General features: G+C 47.8%; 3 protein-coding genes across 4 annotated transcripts; 1 reads left to right on the top strand and 2 right to left on the bottom strand.

Moving 5' to 3' along the window:
• The first annotated feature begins 180 nt into the window (after nucleotides 1-180).
• On the top strand, nucleotides 181-2,886 carry LOC131878491 (uncharacterized). Its single transcript, XM_059224474.1, has 2 exons — nucleotides 181-476; nucleotides 585-2,886. The coding sequence occupies exons 1-2, from the start codon at nucleotides 360-362 to the stop codon at nucleotides 2,736-2,738; spliced, it is 2,271 nt and encodes a 756-aa protein (XP_059080457.1). The 5' UTR covers nucleotides 181-359; the 3' UTR covers nucleotides 2,739-2,886.
• LOC131878483 (uncharacterized) lies at nucleotides 2,874-6,196 on the bottom strand. Its single transcript, XM_059224464.1, has one exon. It carries the CDS (start codon nucleotides 5,952-5,954, stop codon nucleotides 2,997-2,999), a length of 2,958 nt encoding a protein of 985 aa, XP_059080447.1. The 5' UTR covers nucleotides 5,955-6,196; the 3' UTR covers nucleotides 2,874-2,996.
• Nucleotides 6,197-11,595: 5,399 nt separating this feature from the next.
• On the bottom strand, nucleotides 11,596-14,598 carry LOC131878484 (uncharacterized). 2 transcript variants are annotated; one of them, XM_059224466.1, is made up of 3 exons: nucleotides 14,236-14,598; nucleotides 12,052-14,115; nucleotides 11,596-11,980 (listed from the first exon to the last, which is right to left on the bottom strand). In XM_059224466.1, the coding sequence occupies exons 1-3, from the start codon at nucleotides 14,332-14,334 to the stop codon at nucleotides 11,930-11,932; spliced, it is 2,214 nt and encodes a 737-aa protein (XP_059080449.1). In that variant the 5' UTR covers nucleotides 14,335-14,598; the 3' UTR covers nucleotides 11,596-11,929. The 2 variants fall into 2 exon arrangements, with proteins under 2 accessions (XP_059080449.1, XP_059080448.1); XM_059224465.1 differs by having other exon boundaries at nucleotides 11,596-14,115.
• Nucleotides 14,599-14,826: the final 228 nt, after the last annotated feature.

Raw genomic sequence — 14,826 nt, 5'->3', positions numbered from 1 at the left:
TTACCAATGGATCCGGTGAGCAAGTACCCTCTAGCTCTAGCTCTCGATGCATAAAATTCAGGTAGCTTGAGGTTGCGTGGTTTTATTGTTATCTTGCGCTCTTAAACAGATCTGGTACGAGAAAACAACTCTAGACGAAATTGGCCTCCTACGTCGCCAGAAATCTGGCACACATTCAATCGTCACCCTGCCGAATCTGTGATTTGCTCCATCCATCACAACGTAAACAAGAGTCGGATCGGCTGAGACCAGTTCTGGCTGAGATCATCATTCATCATTCATCAAATATGAATGGCCCACAATCTCCCGTCAAGTAACAAGCCAATGAAGCCATCATAAACGTCACGTCACTGCCAATCATGGTTCCGTACAACTTCTTCCAGGACATCTTGGAGGACTACCGACATAACCGCTACTGTGATCTGTCCTTGGTGGGCTCATCATCATCATCATCATCACCCGCTACACATTCTCGGGTGAGGATCCCAGTCTTCCGTCGGACGTATTCTGTTGGCCTGTCCGACCCATTCTGAGGAGGTATGAATAACTGACCACCATGGAAGTATGATCCTCTCTTGTTCCAGATTGAACCCATTCAATGTCACAAATTGGTCATGTGCTCCCTCATCCACACCTGGCAGGCCTTCATCCAAGAGGACACGGATCGGGTGACCTTGCCGGATTTCGACCATGATCGCCTCCAGCAGTTTGTGGATGGTATATACCGGGCTTTGGCCAGTACGACCGACCTTTCATGGCGGGACTTGGATCCGGATATGGCTGCTTTTCTCCACATTGACCCATCCGTACTGGAAGCCCCCGCCTTCCCCGCGGATTTGCCCTATCTCAAAGTGGATGACGATACGGATTTGATGGGAAAATGGGACAGTGAGGGTGAGATGGACACCAAAGACATCTGTGAAGAGGCCATTAACATCTTTAACGAGGCGGAAGAGCGAGATATCCCGGTTTGGAGTGCCCATGAAGTCTCCTTAGAGGCCGATTCCGCGAGTGAAGAGGCCACGGACGACTCTGAATTTGAACTGCCCGGGCGAAAAGCGGTCAAACGGAGGTCTTGTTCCATGGAACCCGCCAATGAGACGAGTCGGAAGATCAAACGAAGAGCCTCATCCCGACCGGGTCGGGCATTGGCCAAGAATTCGATTCTGTTTCAAGAGCAGAGGTCGGAGAATTCCATCGATGATGAGGCCATTCGGACCATGATCAAGACCAAGAGTAGTGGCGATCTGTGGGTGGACATGACCACGTCATCGATCAAGCTGATTACCAAGAAGAGGATCGAGCGGCCTTTGACCAAGCACTCGGACGCGTTTTTCGCCCTCATTGGCGTGCAGCAGACTGAGGGTGAGATTTGGGGCCAATCTTTGGGTTGGACCACGGATGTAGCCGAGGAGGTCGAGCAGACCTTCGAGGACACGTTGAGTGCTTTTCAAGCTGTTTTTGGACTCACCCGAGCGTCTCTTCGGGGCGCGTTTTGTTTCCGAGACAATGGCCGGCTCAAGACGAAGCACCAATTTCGCTTCTTGTACGAGAAATATGTCCATCAATATACGCGAGATGAGCTGGAGAACGAGTTGAACCAACCCGCCCTGATATCCGCTTTTGAAACGCCCACACCCACTTGGAAGGCGGTCTCTTTGCCTCTCAAGAACTATGCCATCCACATGAAGAGTGAGCTGACCCATTTTGATGACATCGTTCTCGTGGGTGTCTACAAACACGGGATCGAAATCCGGAAACTCATCCAACGAGAAGGCATCGATTCCATGGGCACGTCTTGCGCTCGTCTGTTGACCATGGTCTGGGTGGGAGGCAGTGATAAAGCCAAATTCGCCGAGAGTCAAGAGATCTGCAATGCTTACGAAGAGAACCAGGCGTTTCTGTACGCCCGGAACAAGATCCGGAAGTTGTTGGCCACCAACGACGAGTTCCCCCGACCCAAACCGGCCATCACTTGTGACGTGTGTGGCAAGTTATTCAAGGAAGGCTCCTTCAGATCGACCATTCAAAGTCACATGACGCGGCACAAGATCGAGCAGTTCAAATGCAACTGCGACGTCAAATTCGACTCGTACGTCGAGAAACGGAAACATTATCTAAGTCATCATAGTCGCATGTCTCAACTGAGGAGACCCATCGAGCCCAAGAAAAAGGCTCCAACCTACAAGTTCGTTCCCAAGCCCCATGTGTGTGACATTTGCGGTACCATACTGGGTTCCAAAGGCGCCATGCAGCGACACGTGCGTCGGAATCACATCCATTGCAGGCATTGCAACAAGGAATACGCCTCTGGGATTGCGTACGTGGCTCATTGGAAGAAGCTCCATCCCGACTTGGTGAGAGAGATACCCAAGTCTTGGGTGGCGTGCGACGATTGTGATGCTATTTTCTACTACAAGTCCAAGTACCTGATCCATTGGCGAACGGTTCATGGGTCAGACGAGGTTCGGCAGTTCAAATGCGGCGTGTGCACCAAATCCTTTGACCTGAGGCCTCACCTGAAGGCCCACGTGCTGAATATGCACATCAAGAGCCGACCTTACAAGTGTCGAAGCGATGGATGCGAGTCGACCTTCAATTCCGTGGCCAATCTCTACGCCCATGAGAAGAAGATCCATGGCGAGGCTTTCGGGTCCAGCATTTCTCTCGACCTCGTTGTGTCTGATCAGCAACTACTGGATTTGGGATGTCAATTGGGACGCCAAGTCCGGGTCTGATCCTTAAAAGGCTTATATTTGTAGTGGGTTTTATTTTTTGCACTCATGTCAGTGAGGAAGTCACCTCCTTTTGTATTTGTTAATGATTCAATGTGACAATTGTTATTCAATTCGATAATAAATGAGTGTGAGTCATTGTTAAAAGAGATTACAAGCTGATTTAATTCAGATTTACACAACAAAGTAAACATTCTCCTGGCTTCACATGCCAACCAGGTACTCATCTCAATTCTGATTTTCGATGACCCGTGCTCCATTTTAGGGCCCATTGCCCAAAATATAACTATACTGGAGCATTTGCTCATCCGTGACCACTTTGTGAATGGAAAGGGCGGACCCGAGTTTCTCTCCGTGCACTTTCTTCTCGTGTGCATAGAGATTGGCCGAGCAATTGAAATCCGATTTACAGCCTTCATAACGGCAAATGTAAGGCCGTGTCCGGATGTGAACTGACAACAAATGCTCCTTTAAATTGGCCTTGTTCACGAAGGATTTTTCGCACTCGGCACACTTGTACGGACGGTCCGATTCGGAGCCGTGGATTTGCGCCCAATGCTTCTTGAACACCACGGGATCCACGAACGTTTTGGGACACTGATCGCAACTGATCTTTTTCTTGCACTGCTTGAATTTGGAATGATTTGAGAAGAAGTAGGCGAACTTGGTCTGATCAAACTTGCCGTCGTGACTATTGCGCATGTGATCATAATACTTTTCGAGTCCGAAGAGCTTCTCGAGACATATCTGACATTGGACCAAACCATCGCACACTCCAATATGTTTGGCCAGATCCGTGCCATCGGCACATTCTAATCCACAGGAATTGCACACGTAAGCGAATCGCTTGCTATGGGGTCGCCGTAGAATGACGGGTTTCAAATTGGCATTGGGATCTTCCAGTGGAAGCCCGTGCTTGCCGTGGTGATGAGACTTGTAGTGACGTTTGCGGTCCATGAACGAGTTCATGAGGACATCGCATGAGCATTGGTAGGTTTCGATCTTGTGCTGAAGCAAATGCCGACTCCATTTGGAAAGATTCGAGTTCTCGGTGATGGTGATACCGCACAACTCGCACGTCCGGACGGGAAGATTCCGTGGCAGTTCTCCTTCTTGGGCCAGTAGTTTTTCACACGTGTGCTTTCGGTACACAATCCGGCCCATGTCCATATAACGATCGATAATGGGATCGGGGAGGCGGATCTTGAACTTGCCGTTCCCACGGCCCCAGACTAGAAAGAGGATTCGCATGCATAGGAACGCAAATTGAGTGGGATCTTCAATTCGCGCGATGCGCTTGCAATCGATGGCATGCGGGTACAAGCCAATGACCACGATCTCTTGGAACGCTTCCAAAGCTGGATCGATCTGGAGCGGCCAATTCTTCAGGGGCAATTGAACTTTGGCATAGGTAGCCTCAGGTGGAGTGGTGGCTTCGATTAGCACGGGATCTTGAAGGTCTTGCTCAAGTTCGGGGCGGGTGGCCGTATTGAAGAGACGCTTGTACAGGTCCGAGTAGGAGTTGCCCCGGGGTTCACCCGACCACTCCTGATGGGAGAGAATGGCACGAGAATTCAAGACCGTGGCTTGGGGCAATCCGTAGACCTGGGAAAAGGCTTGAGCCGTTTGATCGAACTGGACCTTGACCTCGAAGTCCTGCTCGGGGTCGCTCCACGCCAAGGGTTTTCCGCGGATTTCCCCGCTCTCGCTGGCCGAGATTCCGAATATGGCCAAGGACTCGTGCTCCATCGTGGTCAGCAACGGGACAGTCCGACCGATCTGACCTTCGTGTCGTAAGGCCAAAGTGGTCACGGACACGGGAAGCACACCATGAGCATGTTTGATCATCCTCAAGGCACCATTCACGTCCACCGTGTCGGTCTCATCCCCAGCACCCCGAGACACGAAGGCCAAGTTCTTCTTGAGCACCTCCAACACTTGAGCCGAGTCCTTGGTGCCCAAAATAACCATGGGCTTCTTCTTGGATCGCTTGTCGCCATCGGTGGAATTCTCCCCATCCGAGTCGGAATCCTCGGACTCGGTCGTGTCATCTTTGGTCTCGGCGGGTGGGGCTTGACTTTGACTTTCCACGCTCTCGTCGTCGTCGAGGTATTTGATCTTCTTGGGCGTTTTCTGCTCTTCCAAGGGCTTCCCGGCGCGTTTCCGTTTCCGAGCCAAGGCCACCATGCGGGATCGTCGCTCTCGAGGCGTTTCATTGGCGGGCGGGTGGATCAAGTCATTGAGTTGGGCACCGCCGGATTGAAAGAGGAGCTCGCGCACGCGCTCCGCCGATGAGCTATCCAGGTCGCTGAGGTGCACGCCACTCAAGATGTGCTTGGTTCGCTTGGTGATGGGTTGATCCTCGGACATGCGTTGCTTGAAGACCCGCAATTTGGCCAGCCGTTGTTTCCGTTCCCGTTGATTTTCTCGGGCCGGGGGTTTGATCATGGATCGAACGTATCGAATAGCAGCTTGACCGCGTTGGGCTCGCACTGACAATCGCCGCTCGAACCCGTCGTCGGCTAAACCGCCCTCATCATCTGAACCAGGCGGGTCGAAATCCTCGTCCTCCACCACGAAATCCTCACCATCGTGATACCCATAATCGGGTTCGTTGAAATCCGACGAGTACCGATCGGCGTCGTGCACGGCAATCAGATCGTCATCCACGCCCAATCCGAAATCCATGGGCTCGTCCTTGACGTGGAACTCGTACACGGGTCGCGAGTCCTCGTACTTGATCTTCAAATGGGTGGCAATGTTCAAAGCCGGAGAGCGCCGGGACTTGAACACGGAATCGAGCGTGTCCAAGCGCTTCATGACCTGCTGGACGCTCTCGGGTAGCTCGGGCAGAGCCGGGCATGGAGGGGCCAATTTGGTTTGGATCTGGAAGGCCTCGAAGACCTGTCCGTCCAAGGTGGTCAAGGCCGGATCGTCTTCGAAAGGTTGATCCTGGCCCAACGCCGCGTAGAGTGCATGCACAAAGCTCCGGATCCGCGTCGAGTCTATCTCGGCAAATTGGAGGGCGTCCTCCTCAGGCGTGAGCAATTGCCGACAGGTCTTGGACACGGACAGCAGGACGATCCGGTGGCAGTCCACGGCTTCCCGGGGGTCACGCCCGCAGATCCGGAGGTCGCAAAAGGTTTGTCGGGCGAAGAAGGCGCGGATTTCGTCGAAATGCGACCGGCGGCTGGCCGCTTCCGGACTGACATCCTCCATGATGGGCGATGGGGGGGGGGATCGGTCCGGCTAGCGGGGGGTGCCCATGCCCAGGGCCCGTCCAATAGATTGACTGGCACAACAGCACAACACTTTAATAGACGCACAAGCAACCCGGAGGGAAATCTGCCGAGGTTGGAGACCAGGTCAGGCCAGGATGGTCTAACTAACTCTTTAGACGAGAAGCAATGAAGCGATGAAGCGATCAAGCGATCAAGCGATCAAGCGATCTGTGGTAAAAGCTAGCTGTCGCTGTTGGGTTTGGCTTAGGGCCGCTAGAGGGCCTATCTATTCAAAGGACAATCACCCTACGTAAAGAGGGGGTACAGATTTGTTTACCCTGAGGGGTCCGACAGGGGGAATCTCACGAAAGAGCTGGCTTACAAAGCAGACTTACGTGCCTCCGGGTTGATTTGCCAAAAGTGAAGTAAGAATCTTTAAGAATCCCCAGCTCAGGCGTGTTTCCCAGATCTCTAGATGTAATAAGGAAAAGCGCCTCATTTGTAAACCCCCAAGTTAGCGCTAAAGTGCAGGACATGGGGACCCTGGCTATTATTTGTTGTTTTTCGTCCTGGCTCCAAGCCAGGGCGGAATAGGCATGGCTGGCTGGCTGGCTGGCTGGCTTTATCGGATTGAAATGAGAGAGAGAATGCTGCAACCAATCAAAGAAAAATGGTTAGTTCTCTTGATGTACAGATCGCTATGCAATCACAATCCATGATTTCATGGAATTCGTCGGATGCAACTAGATCAAAGCCCTGTTTCATTGTGGGGGGGAGAGAATAGGAATCATTCAATAGGGTGATAGATTGAAAAAGCATGAGAAAATCGCCCCGAAGAGACTGCATCACCCCACCGTAAATCTGTACTGAACCGTTTCCACTTTGAAAAGCGTTATAAAGTAATCCTTGGATCAACACATAGGGAATATTTGGTGAAAGGAATATCCAAAGCAAAAAGCATTCATCTCGTTGATTCGTCTAAAACACATGTCTTGATTAGTTGTTTAATCCAGACACTAATAGATAAGAAAATATGTGTACAAAAATGTGCATCGTTAGATGGAGTTCCCTTGGATATAACTGTACTGAAGCATTTCTTCGTCGGTGACCACCTTATTTATGGAAATGGTGGCTCCCAAGCGTCGCCCGTGGACCTTTTTCTCATGAGCGTACAGATTGCCAGAGCAATTAAAATCCGATTTACAGCCTTGATAGCGACACACGAATGGCCGACTCCGAATATGAATGTTCAACAGATGATACTTCAATTTGGGCTTGCACACGAACGACTTGCCGCATTCAGCGCACTTATACGGCCGATCCTCTTCGGATCCATGCATTTGCCGCCAATGGATCTTGAACTCCATCGAGGTCAAGAATGTCTTGGGACACTTATCACAACTGAACTTCTTACTGTTCTCCAAGCTCGCTTCGGGATGTTGAGACAAGTAATACGCACACTTGGCTCGATCAAACGTCCGTGGGTGCATGTGTTTCATATGGGTAAAGTATTTGGCCAACCCCACAAACTCATACTTGCACTCCTCACATCGCACATACCCGTTACACACGGAGGCGTGAGCCGCATGATTGGGTTCATCCGGCAACTCCTGGCCACACGAATGACACATGAACCGGAATCGAGCCTCGTCCATGGCACTGGGTACGGAATTCCTGGTTTTGAGGCACTCTCCGATATCATCCTTGCCCAAGGAGTGGACCTGATCGTAGTGACACTTGCGTTCGCGAAACGATTTGAACTTGATCTGGCAATCACATCGGTAGAACTCGTACAAGTGCTGCCGTTTGTGCATGCTCCATTCCGAGATATTGGCGTTCTCGGTCATGGTTTTGCCACAAATATGACACGTGAATGTGGGCAAAGGTCGGGGTAACTCGCCCTCTGTGGCTAAAAGCTTCTCCGAGGTCTTTTTCCGGTAGACCAAACGGGCATATTTCATGTAGGCCTCGGTGATCTTGTCGTTTTGAAGGATCTTGGAATGAGACAGACCCCCGCCCCAAACAAGTAGCAACACTTTCATGCACAAAAATGACGACCCATTCACGTCAGTAGGCAGGACCTCCACTTTCCGGCATTCAATCCCGTGATTATAGGCACTAATCACCACAATATCATGGAATTCATCCAGGTGTGGAGACAAGTTGAACGTGTAGTTCTGGTAGGGTAATATCACAGACTGATGAGAGCTCCGTTGGGGCAAGGTGAAGGCAGTCACGAGTTCGGGATCCTCGAGCTCTTTCTTCAAATCCTCTCGAGTACATTTGTTCCACAAGCGCTTGTAGATGTCACCCACATTACTGATCCGTTGTTTCCGACCTTGCCAATCTTGATGGAGCAAAATGCATCTGGAATTAATCAAATTGGCCGTGCTAATCCCGTACACGGCCTTGAAAGCCTCGACACAGACGTCGAATTGGGATTCCAGGGCCTGGGTGGACTCCGGCTGGGTCCAAGCCAATGGCCGACATTGGAGAGACCCGTCATTGGCCTTGGCTATCCCACAAAGGGCGTGGTAGGAATGGGGGTCGGTGGTGAGCTCCTTGATCTTCTTGCTTTTGGAGTAATGCATGCGCAAACCCACCGTACTCACATCCACATGAATGGATCCGGTGACCTGGGTGATTGCCTGACGGATGACAGACAAGTCCACCTGAACTTGGGTGTTGGCCTCAGAGATCCAATTTTGATGAGTAATCAAGACCGGATCCGGTTCCGGAAGCAATTCCGGATCGGCTTCTTTGATGACAGTCTTCTTCTTTTCATCTTCCGATTCGTCTTTGAATGTCTTCTTTTTCCTCTTCCTCTTCCTGCTTGTTTGGTGTTGTTCGTTCTGATCGATCTCGTCAATCCAATGGTCAATCATATTGGCATTATGATCGTCCTCTAATTCCAGGCTTGGAGCCACCGATTTCCGACTGGAGCACGCCCTCTTTTTCCGCGGAACTTCCTCTTCCACCTCAAAATCCTCGGCAAGACTCACCTCATCCGACATCTTGCCATTTCTTGGCATATCCTCTAACTTATCACCTTTTCGCGACTCCAATCCCATGGCTAGAAAGTCAAATATAACCGGATTGAATCCAGCCGGCCAATTTTTCGGGTCCAATTCGTCCGATTGGCCGCAAATCTGGTACAAGCGATCAATGGTCGAGGCCAGTTGTTCATGTGGTAGATCGGCCAGATGAACCCAATCTGTATCATCGGTTAAGAGGCGTCGGAAAAGGCCACTGGCCGAAGCCAAGACCAATTTGTGACAGTGAATGGGCGATTTTTGGCCCCGATTGTTGCCACTCAAAGCGAGATCGCAGAACCGCTGAGCTACATAGAAGTCGTGGAAGGCGGTGAAGATGGACGTGGGATGATTGGCATCGGCCTTGGGCACTTGGGTGAGGGTCACGAAATCCGTTTGGGGGGTCATTGTGACTCCCACTTTTCAGGTTTGATTGGCTTAGTCCTGGTCTTTGGGTCTTGAGAGGTTGGGAGAGTTTGTGTTGATAAAGATAGAAGATTGATTGATGAATAGAGTCAGACCAAAAATGTTTTTACATTTTTCAAATAGTTGGGGATTTTGAGGCCAAAAAAAATCTTCTTGTCCGTTTTCATTTTTTTGAAATTTTCTTTTTTCTTCCTGTGATGATGCGTAACAAAGAGAAAGATGACTTCTGAGAACAAGGACTTTATTCAATTGTGGATCAAATAGAACTCAAATATAATCATTAAGTGAGCCAAAGTGCCCTAAGCAATAGCACTAGACACTTGAAAACAATCAATTTTTTATTGTACCATAACTTCAGAACCGCTTAAGAAGTGTCCTAATGTCAAGCATTGAAAAATAGAGGATTTAATTTCATGTCAATAAAATAAAGAAGCTCAATGGATCATCCAGTATATGCAATTGTTTCCCTAGAATTTGGCAACAGAAAAAGGCAATAAACAGGACTAACAATGACCTTTTGGCCATGGCAGCAACGTTTTTGCAATTCATTGCCTTTTTTTATTCATTCTGAACATTTTTATTTTCATTTTTTTCTCGACTTTTTCACATTTGCTACATTTTGTATTTTTTCAACTTTTTATCATTTTTTTCCTAACTAACAAAAAAGTTAGGCCAATATGGCAACTGGTTTTTTTCAAGGTCTACTAATCAGAAGCCAGCATGGACATGGCAAGCATCTGCTTTTTAGGGACAGCAGGTTCAATTACCAGTGCTTGAAGATAGTATCATGTAATCTTCCTTTGTTGCTTGACATGGAATGCAAAAATAGCCCCCCCCCCCCGAACGTGTTGTGTGGAATGTTTTGGAAAATTTATTCACAATTTTTTCAGTGAATTTGTTTTATTGTTAATGTAAATTTGCTGTCAATAATAAGCCTTATTTTTTATGCCAGGGAAAATAAACGGGTCAGAAACAACAAGCCAAAACGTTTTTGCTTAACATAAAACCAAAATATTTCGGTTGTTTTAAGCAACACAAAAATGACCTATTTGGGCCAAAATTCCAACATATTTTGTCGGAGCCTAATGACCATGGATGGCAGAGGCGATCACCACATACGTAAAATTGCTCTCAGTAAGCACATTCAATAATTTACTTCGATATTTTGCAGTCTCTTTTTCCATTTATTAGCTAGGAAGATTTTTCTACCAATTCCATCGTAGTTTTTGGATAGATTTTCTTTGGGTTGCAGTTTCTATAGGGCACGTCAAGTGAAGAAAATTCAAGGAAAATGTGGTCTGGCACTCTTGGAAATTTTGGTGAGGGAGAACCAAGACAAATATCACAATAAACTTGCACCATTCGCCCATTGAATTTTCAATAATCCATTGATTTTGAGCAAGTTTTCGAGTTAGTGCAAGTCCTTTGATTTTCTGACTTTTTGTCGGACTCACGTTTTACTGGACTGGAGTCGAACAAAAAGACTCATCTTGTTTCTACCAACCAATAAAGACTACTTAAATCATCATTCAAGGGCTGCTTTCTTACATGGTCGATTCATGACGAAAAAAGCCAATTTTCTGACGAAGTCCACGCTAAAATAATCGAATCCGGCCAATTTCTCCAACATCGAGTAAAAAGTCTCGAGTCCTGGCTTGCTCCAGCCCTAGTTTCTTTACATTTTTTGAAAATTTCAACACACCAATGCCACTTAATTTTTAGGATATGATTACCAAAAATTTCATAGGTTTCATCCATAACTAATCGCATGCCAACCAAGCCTATCTAGAAATCATTTTTTTCTATTTTTATCACAAGTTTATAAATAGCCTCGACGACAAGAATAAGAAGGGCATAACTTAAGAGTAGATTCTTTCTAGATTCTTTGCAAGGCTAGTGGAATCTTGGTCATTCCTACCAGAAACTAACTTTGTATCGTCAGCATAAGAAGAGAGACCGGCAGTAATACTAAGCATTTGAAGCGGGGCAACGAATGTTGTAAAAAGGAGGGGCCCTAAGATGGAGCCTTGGGGAACACCCGATTTGACATTATGTATGTCACTAAGGGAACCCTTAATGCTCCCTAAGGGAAACATGCTATTTTCTTAAACTGAATAATATACCTCTTATTGAAGGGCCTAAAATTAGAACCATATGAAATCAGCACGCAGAAAGACTTAATGAACTGTTCAAACAGGGCCAAATTTTATTCCGGGAGTGATTCTTTTATTTCACATCAAGATGAAAGTTTAATAAATCATAATGTAAAAGAAAAAAAAACCAAGCCATAAACATCCACATGGCTTAACTTTTGAAAAAGTTTACTCTTGTAGGAATGCCCAAACATTTTGGTCTATTTGACAACTATGCACCCAATCACACCCACTAGGAGCGGGCCTTGGCCTTTTTGGATGGGACCGTTTCCCAGCGACAAGCTAATTCCAACAAGTGCTCATCCGTGATGGCCACATCCAAAGGCATGGAAGGGCCAAAATTCTGCCCATGGAGTTTCCTTTCATGAGCGTACAAATTGGCTAAATGGTTGAAATTCGCGACACATCCCGGACTGCGGCACAGAAACGGTCGCGTCTTGAGGTGCAAATTAAGTACATGTTGCTTCAATATCGGTTTACTCACGAAGGCTTTGCCGCAAGGGCCGCACTTGAACGGTCGGTCATCATCCGTCCCATGGACAGCGTTGAGATGCCGATCAAGTTGGTACTTGGTCTTGAACACGGCATCGCAATGACGACAAAAGCCCCAAGACTTGGGCAGGTTCATTTCCAGATTCGGATGCAGCTTTTTCCAGTGGGCAATGAAATCCGTTGCCGAGGCGAAATCCACTGAACAGTGTGGACAATGGATATGTTTCCGCATGATATGTCGGTGCAGTGATCCTTGTGAGGACACGTCTTTGCCGCAGAGCTCGCAAATGTGCTTGATATTCAAGTGTTTCTGGTTATGATGGTTCTCCAAAGCCGACACCGAACCCAGGATATCCCCACAAAGTTCGCAGATGTGATCTTTGGGCTCGCTTTTTTCCTTAGCCCGGACTCGACTTTTGACGGGTTTATGTTTTTTCAGGGGCTTTTCTTTCTTCGTTATTGGATCACAGTGTTCAGTTAGATAGTGCTTCTTCTTTTGAGCGTAGGTGATAAAATGACCGATGCAATCACAACGAAAGTCTTCAACCGTATGGACCATCATATGCTCATTGAACTTGGTGAGGGCCTTGCTTTCGTTGAAAATCTTACCACAGATTTGACAAGTGGTGGTGGGCAGATAACGTGGAAATATCTCGTTGGTGGCTAGAAGTCTTTGGATCTTTTGTCGTGAATAGTTTAAACGAATATTCTCAATGGCCATCTCACGAATAAGGGGCGTATCCGGGAAATTGAGTTGATCGCTCCCGCCCACCCAAATCAGAGTCATAAGACGAGAACAGGTGGGTCCAATGGAGTCCAGATAATCATCCAAGACGTTCAAGCTACGCAATTCCACGCCATGCTTGTACACACCCACCAGAACGAGATCGTCGAATTCGGTCAGGTTCGTCGTCATGTGAATGGCGTAGTCACTCATCGGGAAATACAGTCTCTTTCTTTGGGGCGTAGATTCGGAAAAGGCGCTGAGATTGATCACACGTGTCAATTCCTTCTGGAGATCTTCTCGGGTGTATTCATGGACGAACTTACTATGCAAATCGGAAAACACATCTTTGACGGGTTTCTTGTTCTTCATCTGGGCAAACGTGACGAAGCATTTGGCACGCAAGAGCTCTCCTCGGGGAAAGCCGAACACCGACTGAAAAGCATCCAGAGTGGGCAGGAAACACGCCTCTATCACTTTGGGATCCTCCGAGGTCCACGTGAGGGACCGTCCCAAAATTTTCCCATGCTCCCGTTTCACGCCCACGAGAGCAAAGAAGGCATCCTTCCGCTCTGTCAAGGATCGCACCCGTCCCACCCTCGAGTGCAAATTCACATGTGAGGTCGTGAAATCAATATGCAACGAACCCGAGGTCTGGTGGTGTTTCAGAAGGTCCAAGGTACCGGGGTAGTCCAACAGGGATGGGGGATCTTTGGGCTCTTGGATCAGAGTGTGATTGGCCGCTCGAATGAGATCAGATTGGGTGGGTAGGGATCGAAAGCGAAGTCGCTTCTTGGCCCGAGCCTTTTTCTCGAGCTTCACGGGCAATTTTCGCTTTCTGCCGTTGGTCTGGGATGTCTTTTGAGGACGGTAGTCCTGATCGTGGGATGACAGTGAGCCCTCGGCACTTGAATCATCACCAAGGTCATCTTCCGATGGGTATGACTCCTCCTCGTCTGGCACTGGGTCGTGGTTGAAGATGTCCATGGCATCCTGGAATTCATCGATGTCGAAATCAGGGTCCACTTTCATGGATAATGGATCGCTGACTTCGGTGGATAAAGGCCATAATGATGGGCTCGTGTTCACGGTCTTGATGTTTTTTACCGCTATCCATGGATGGATGCCCAAGAAGGTGCAGATCTCCTCATCTAAGTCTTCAATGGAATGAACTGTGAGTGCGAGGGAAGCGTACAGAGTATCAACAAATTTCTTCAGACGGGCGTGCTCGAAATCCGGCAAGAGGACCTCCTCGGTATCGTTGGTGATGAGCACTCGCCAGGGATGGATGAAAGCGCAAAGCACTAATTTGTGGCAGAGGATGGGGACCACCTGAAAAACGAACCAAAACAAAGGGGTGTTCATCAATGTCTAACTGGGCGTTAGGGATTGGAGAGAGGGTGGGGTGGGTGACAAGACTGTCAACGAAAACTACCAATGAAGTATTCTTACTTTGCCTGGCTGCGGAGAGGCCCCACGTAGGGCTAGATCGCAAAATCGATGGTTTTGATAATCCTGGTTGATATCTGGGAAGAAATTGTAAACCGTCATGTTTTAAGACTTAGCACATCTCCATGAAAAATACAAGTTGATGAATCAATGGATTATGTGGTCTAAGGTTGGCTATTCCATGTTTTTGTTGACGATATCAGAAATAGAAATAAATCTCTTGTCAGCTGTTCAAATTATAGTGTGACCAATTTATGAAATCCAGGACTCCTTCGCAAAATAGATCAGTTGTCAATGATAAAGTTTCAGGACCACTCGACCACAGGGACAACTTTGCTTCTAAGCCAAGTCCATCCATTACAAAACTTAAAAACGAAATTACAAGGAACGAAATAACAGCAATACGTTCCTTTTTTTCGAATGAGATTTTAAAATGGTGTGATTGTAACGACCTGAAAATCCAAAACCTAATTCATTATCATCCCTTTTTCACCCTCGATCCTACGTTTCTCTTTTGACGACTTTGGAAACTTTAACCTTTTAGGCAATCTGAACACAAACAACCATTTTTGCTTTTTTCATATAATGTATTCT

Source organism: Tigriopus californicus, chromosome 3 (genome assembly GCF_007210705.1).
Source record: "Tigriopus californicus strain San Diego chromosome 3, Tcal_SD_v2.1, whole genome shotgun sequence".
NCBI classification, from domain to species: Eukaryota; Metazoa; Arthropoda; class Copepoda; order Harpacticoida; family Harpacticidae; genus Tigriopus; species Tigriopus californicus.
Note: the sequence above shows the minus strand (reverse complement) of the source record. Positions and strands in the feature narration are given on the sequence as shown.

Excerpts from the sequence above, each read along its gene's own strand:
- LOC131878491 (XM_059224474.1), top strand. The coding sequence starts at position 360 with ATGGTTCCGTACAACTTCTTCCAGGACATCTTGGAGGACTACCGACAT. Across the intron at positions 477-584 it reads CACCCGCTACACATTCTCGG|ATTGAACCCATTCAATGTCA; the intron begins GTGAGGATCCCA and ends CTCTTGTTCCAG.
- LOC131878484 (XM_059224465.1), bottom strand. The coding sequence starts at position 14,334 with ATGACGGTTTACAATTTCTTCCCAGATATCAACCAGGATTATCAAAAC. Across the intron at positions 14,116-14,235 it reads CCTCTCCGCAGCCAGGCAAA|GTGGTCCCCATCCTCTGCCA; the intron begins GTAAGAATACTT and ends TTCGTTTTTCAG.
- LOC131878483 (XM_059224464.1), bottom strand. The coding sequence starts at position 5,954 with ATGGAGGATGTCAGTCCGGAAGCGGCCAGCCGCCGGTCGCATTTCGAC.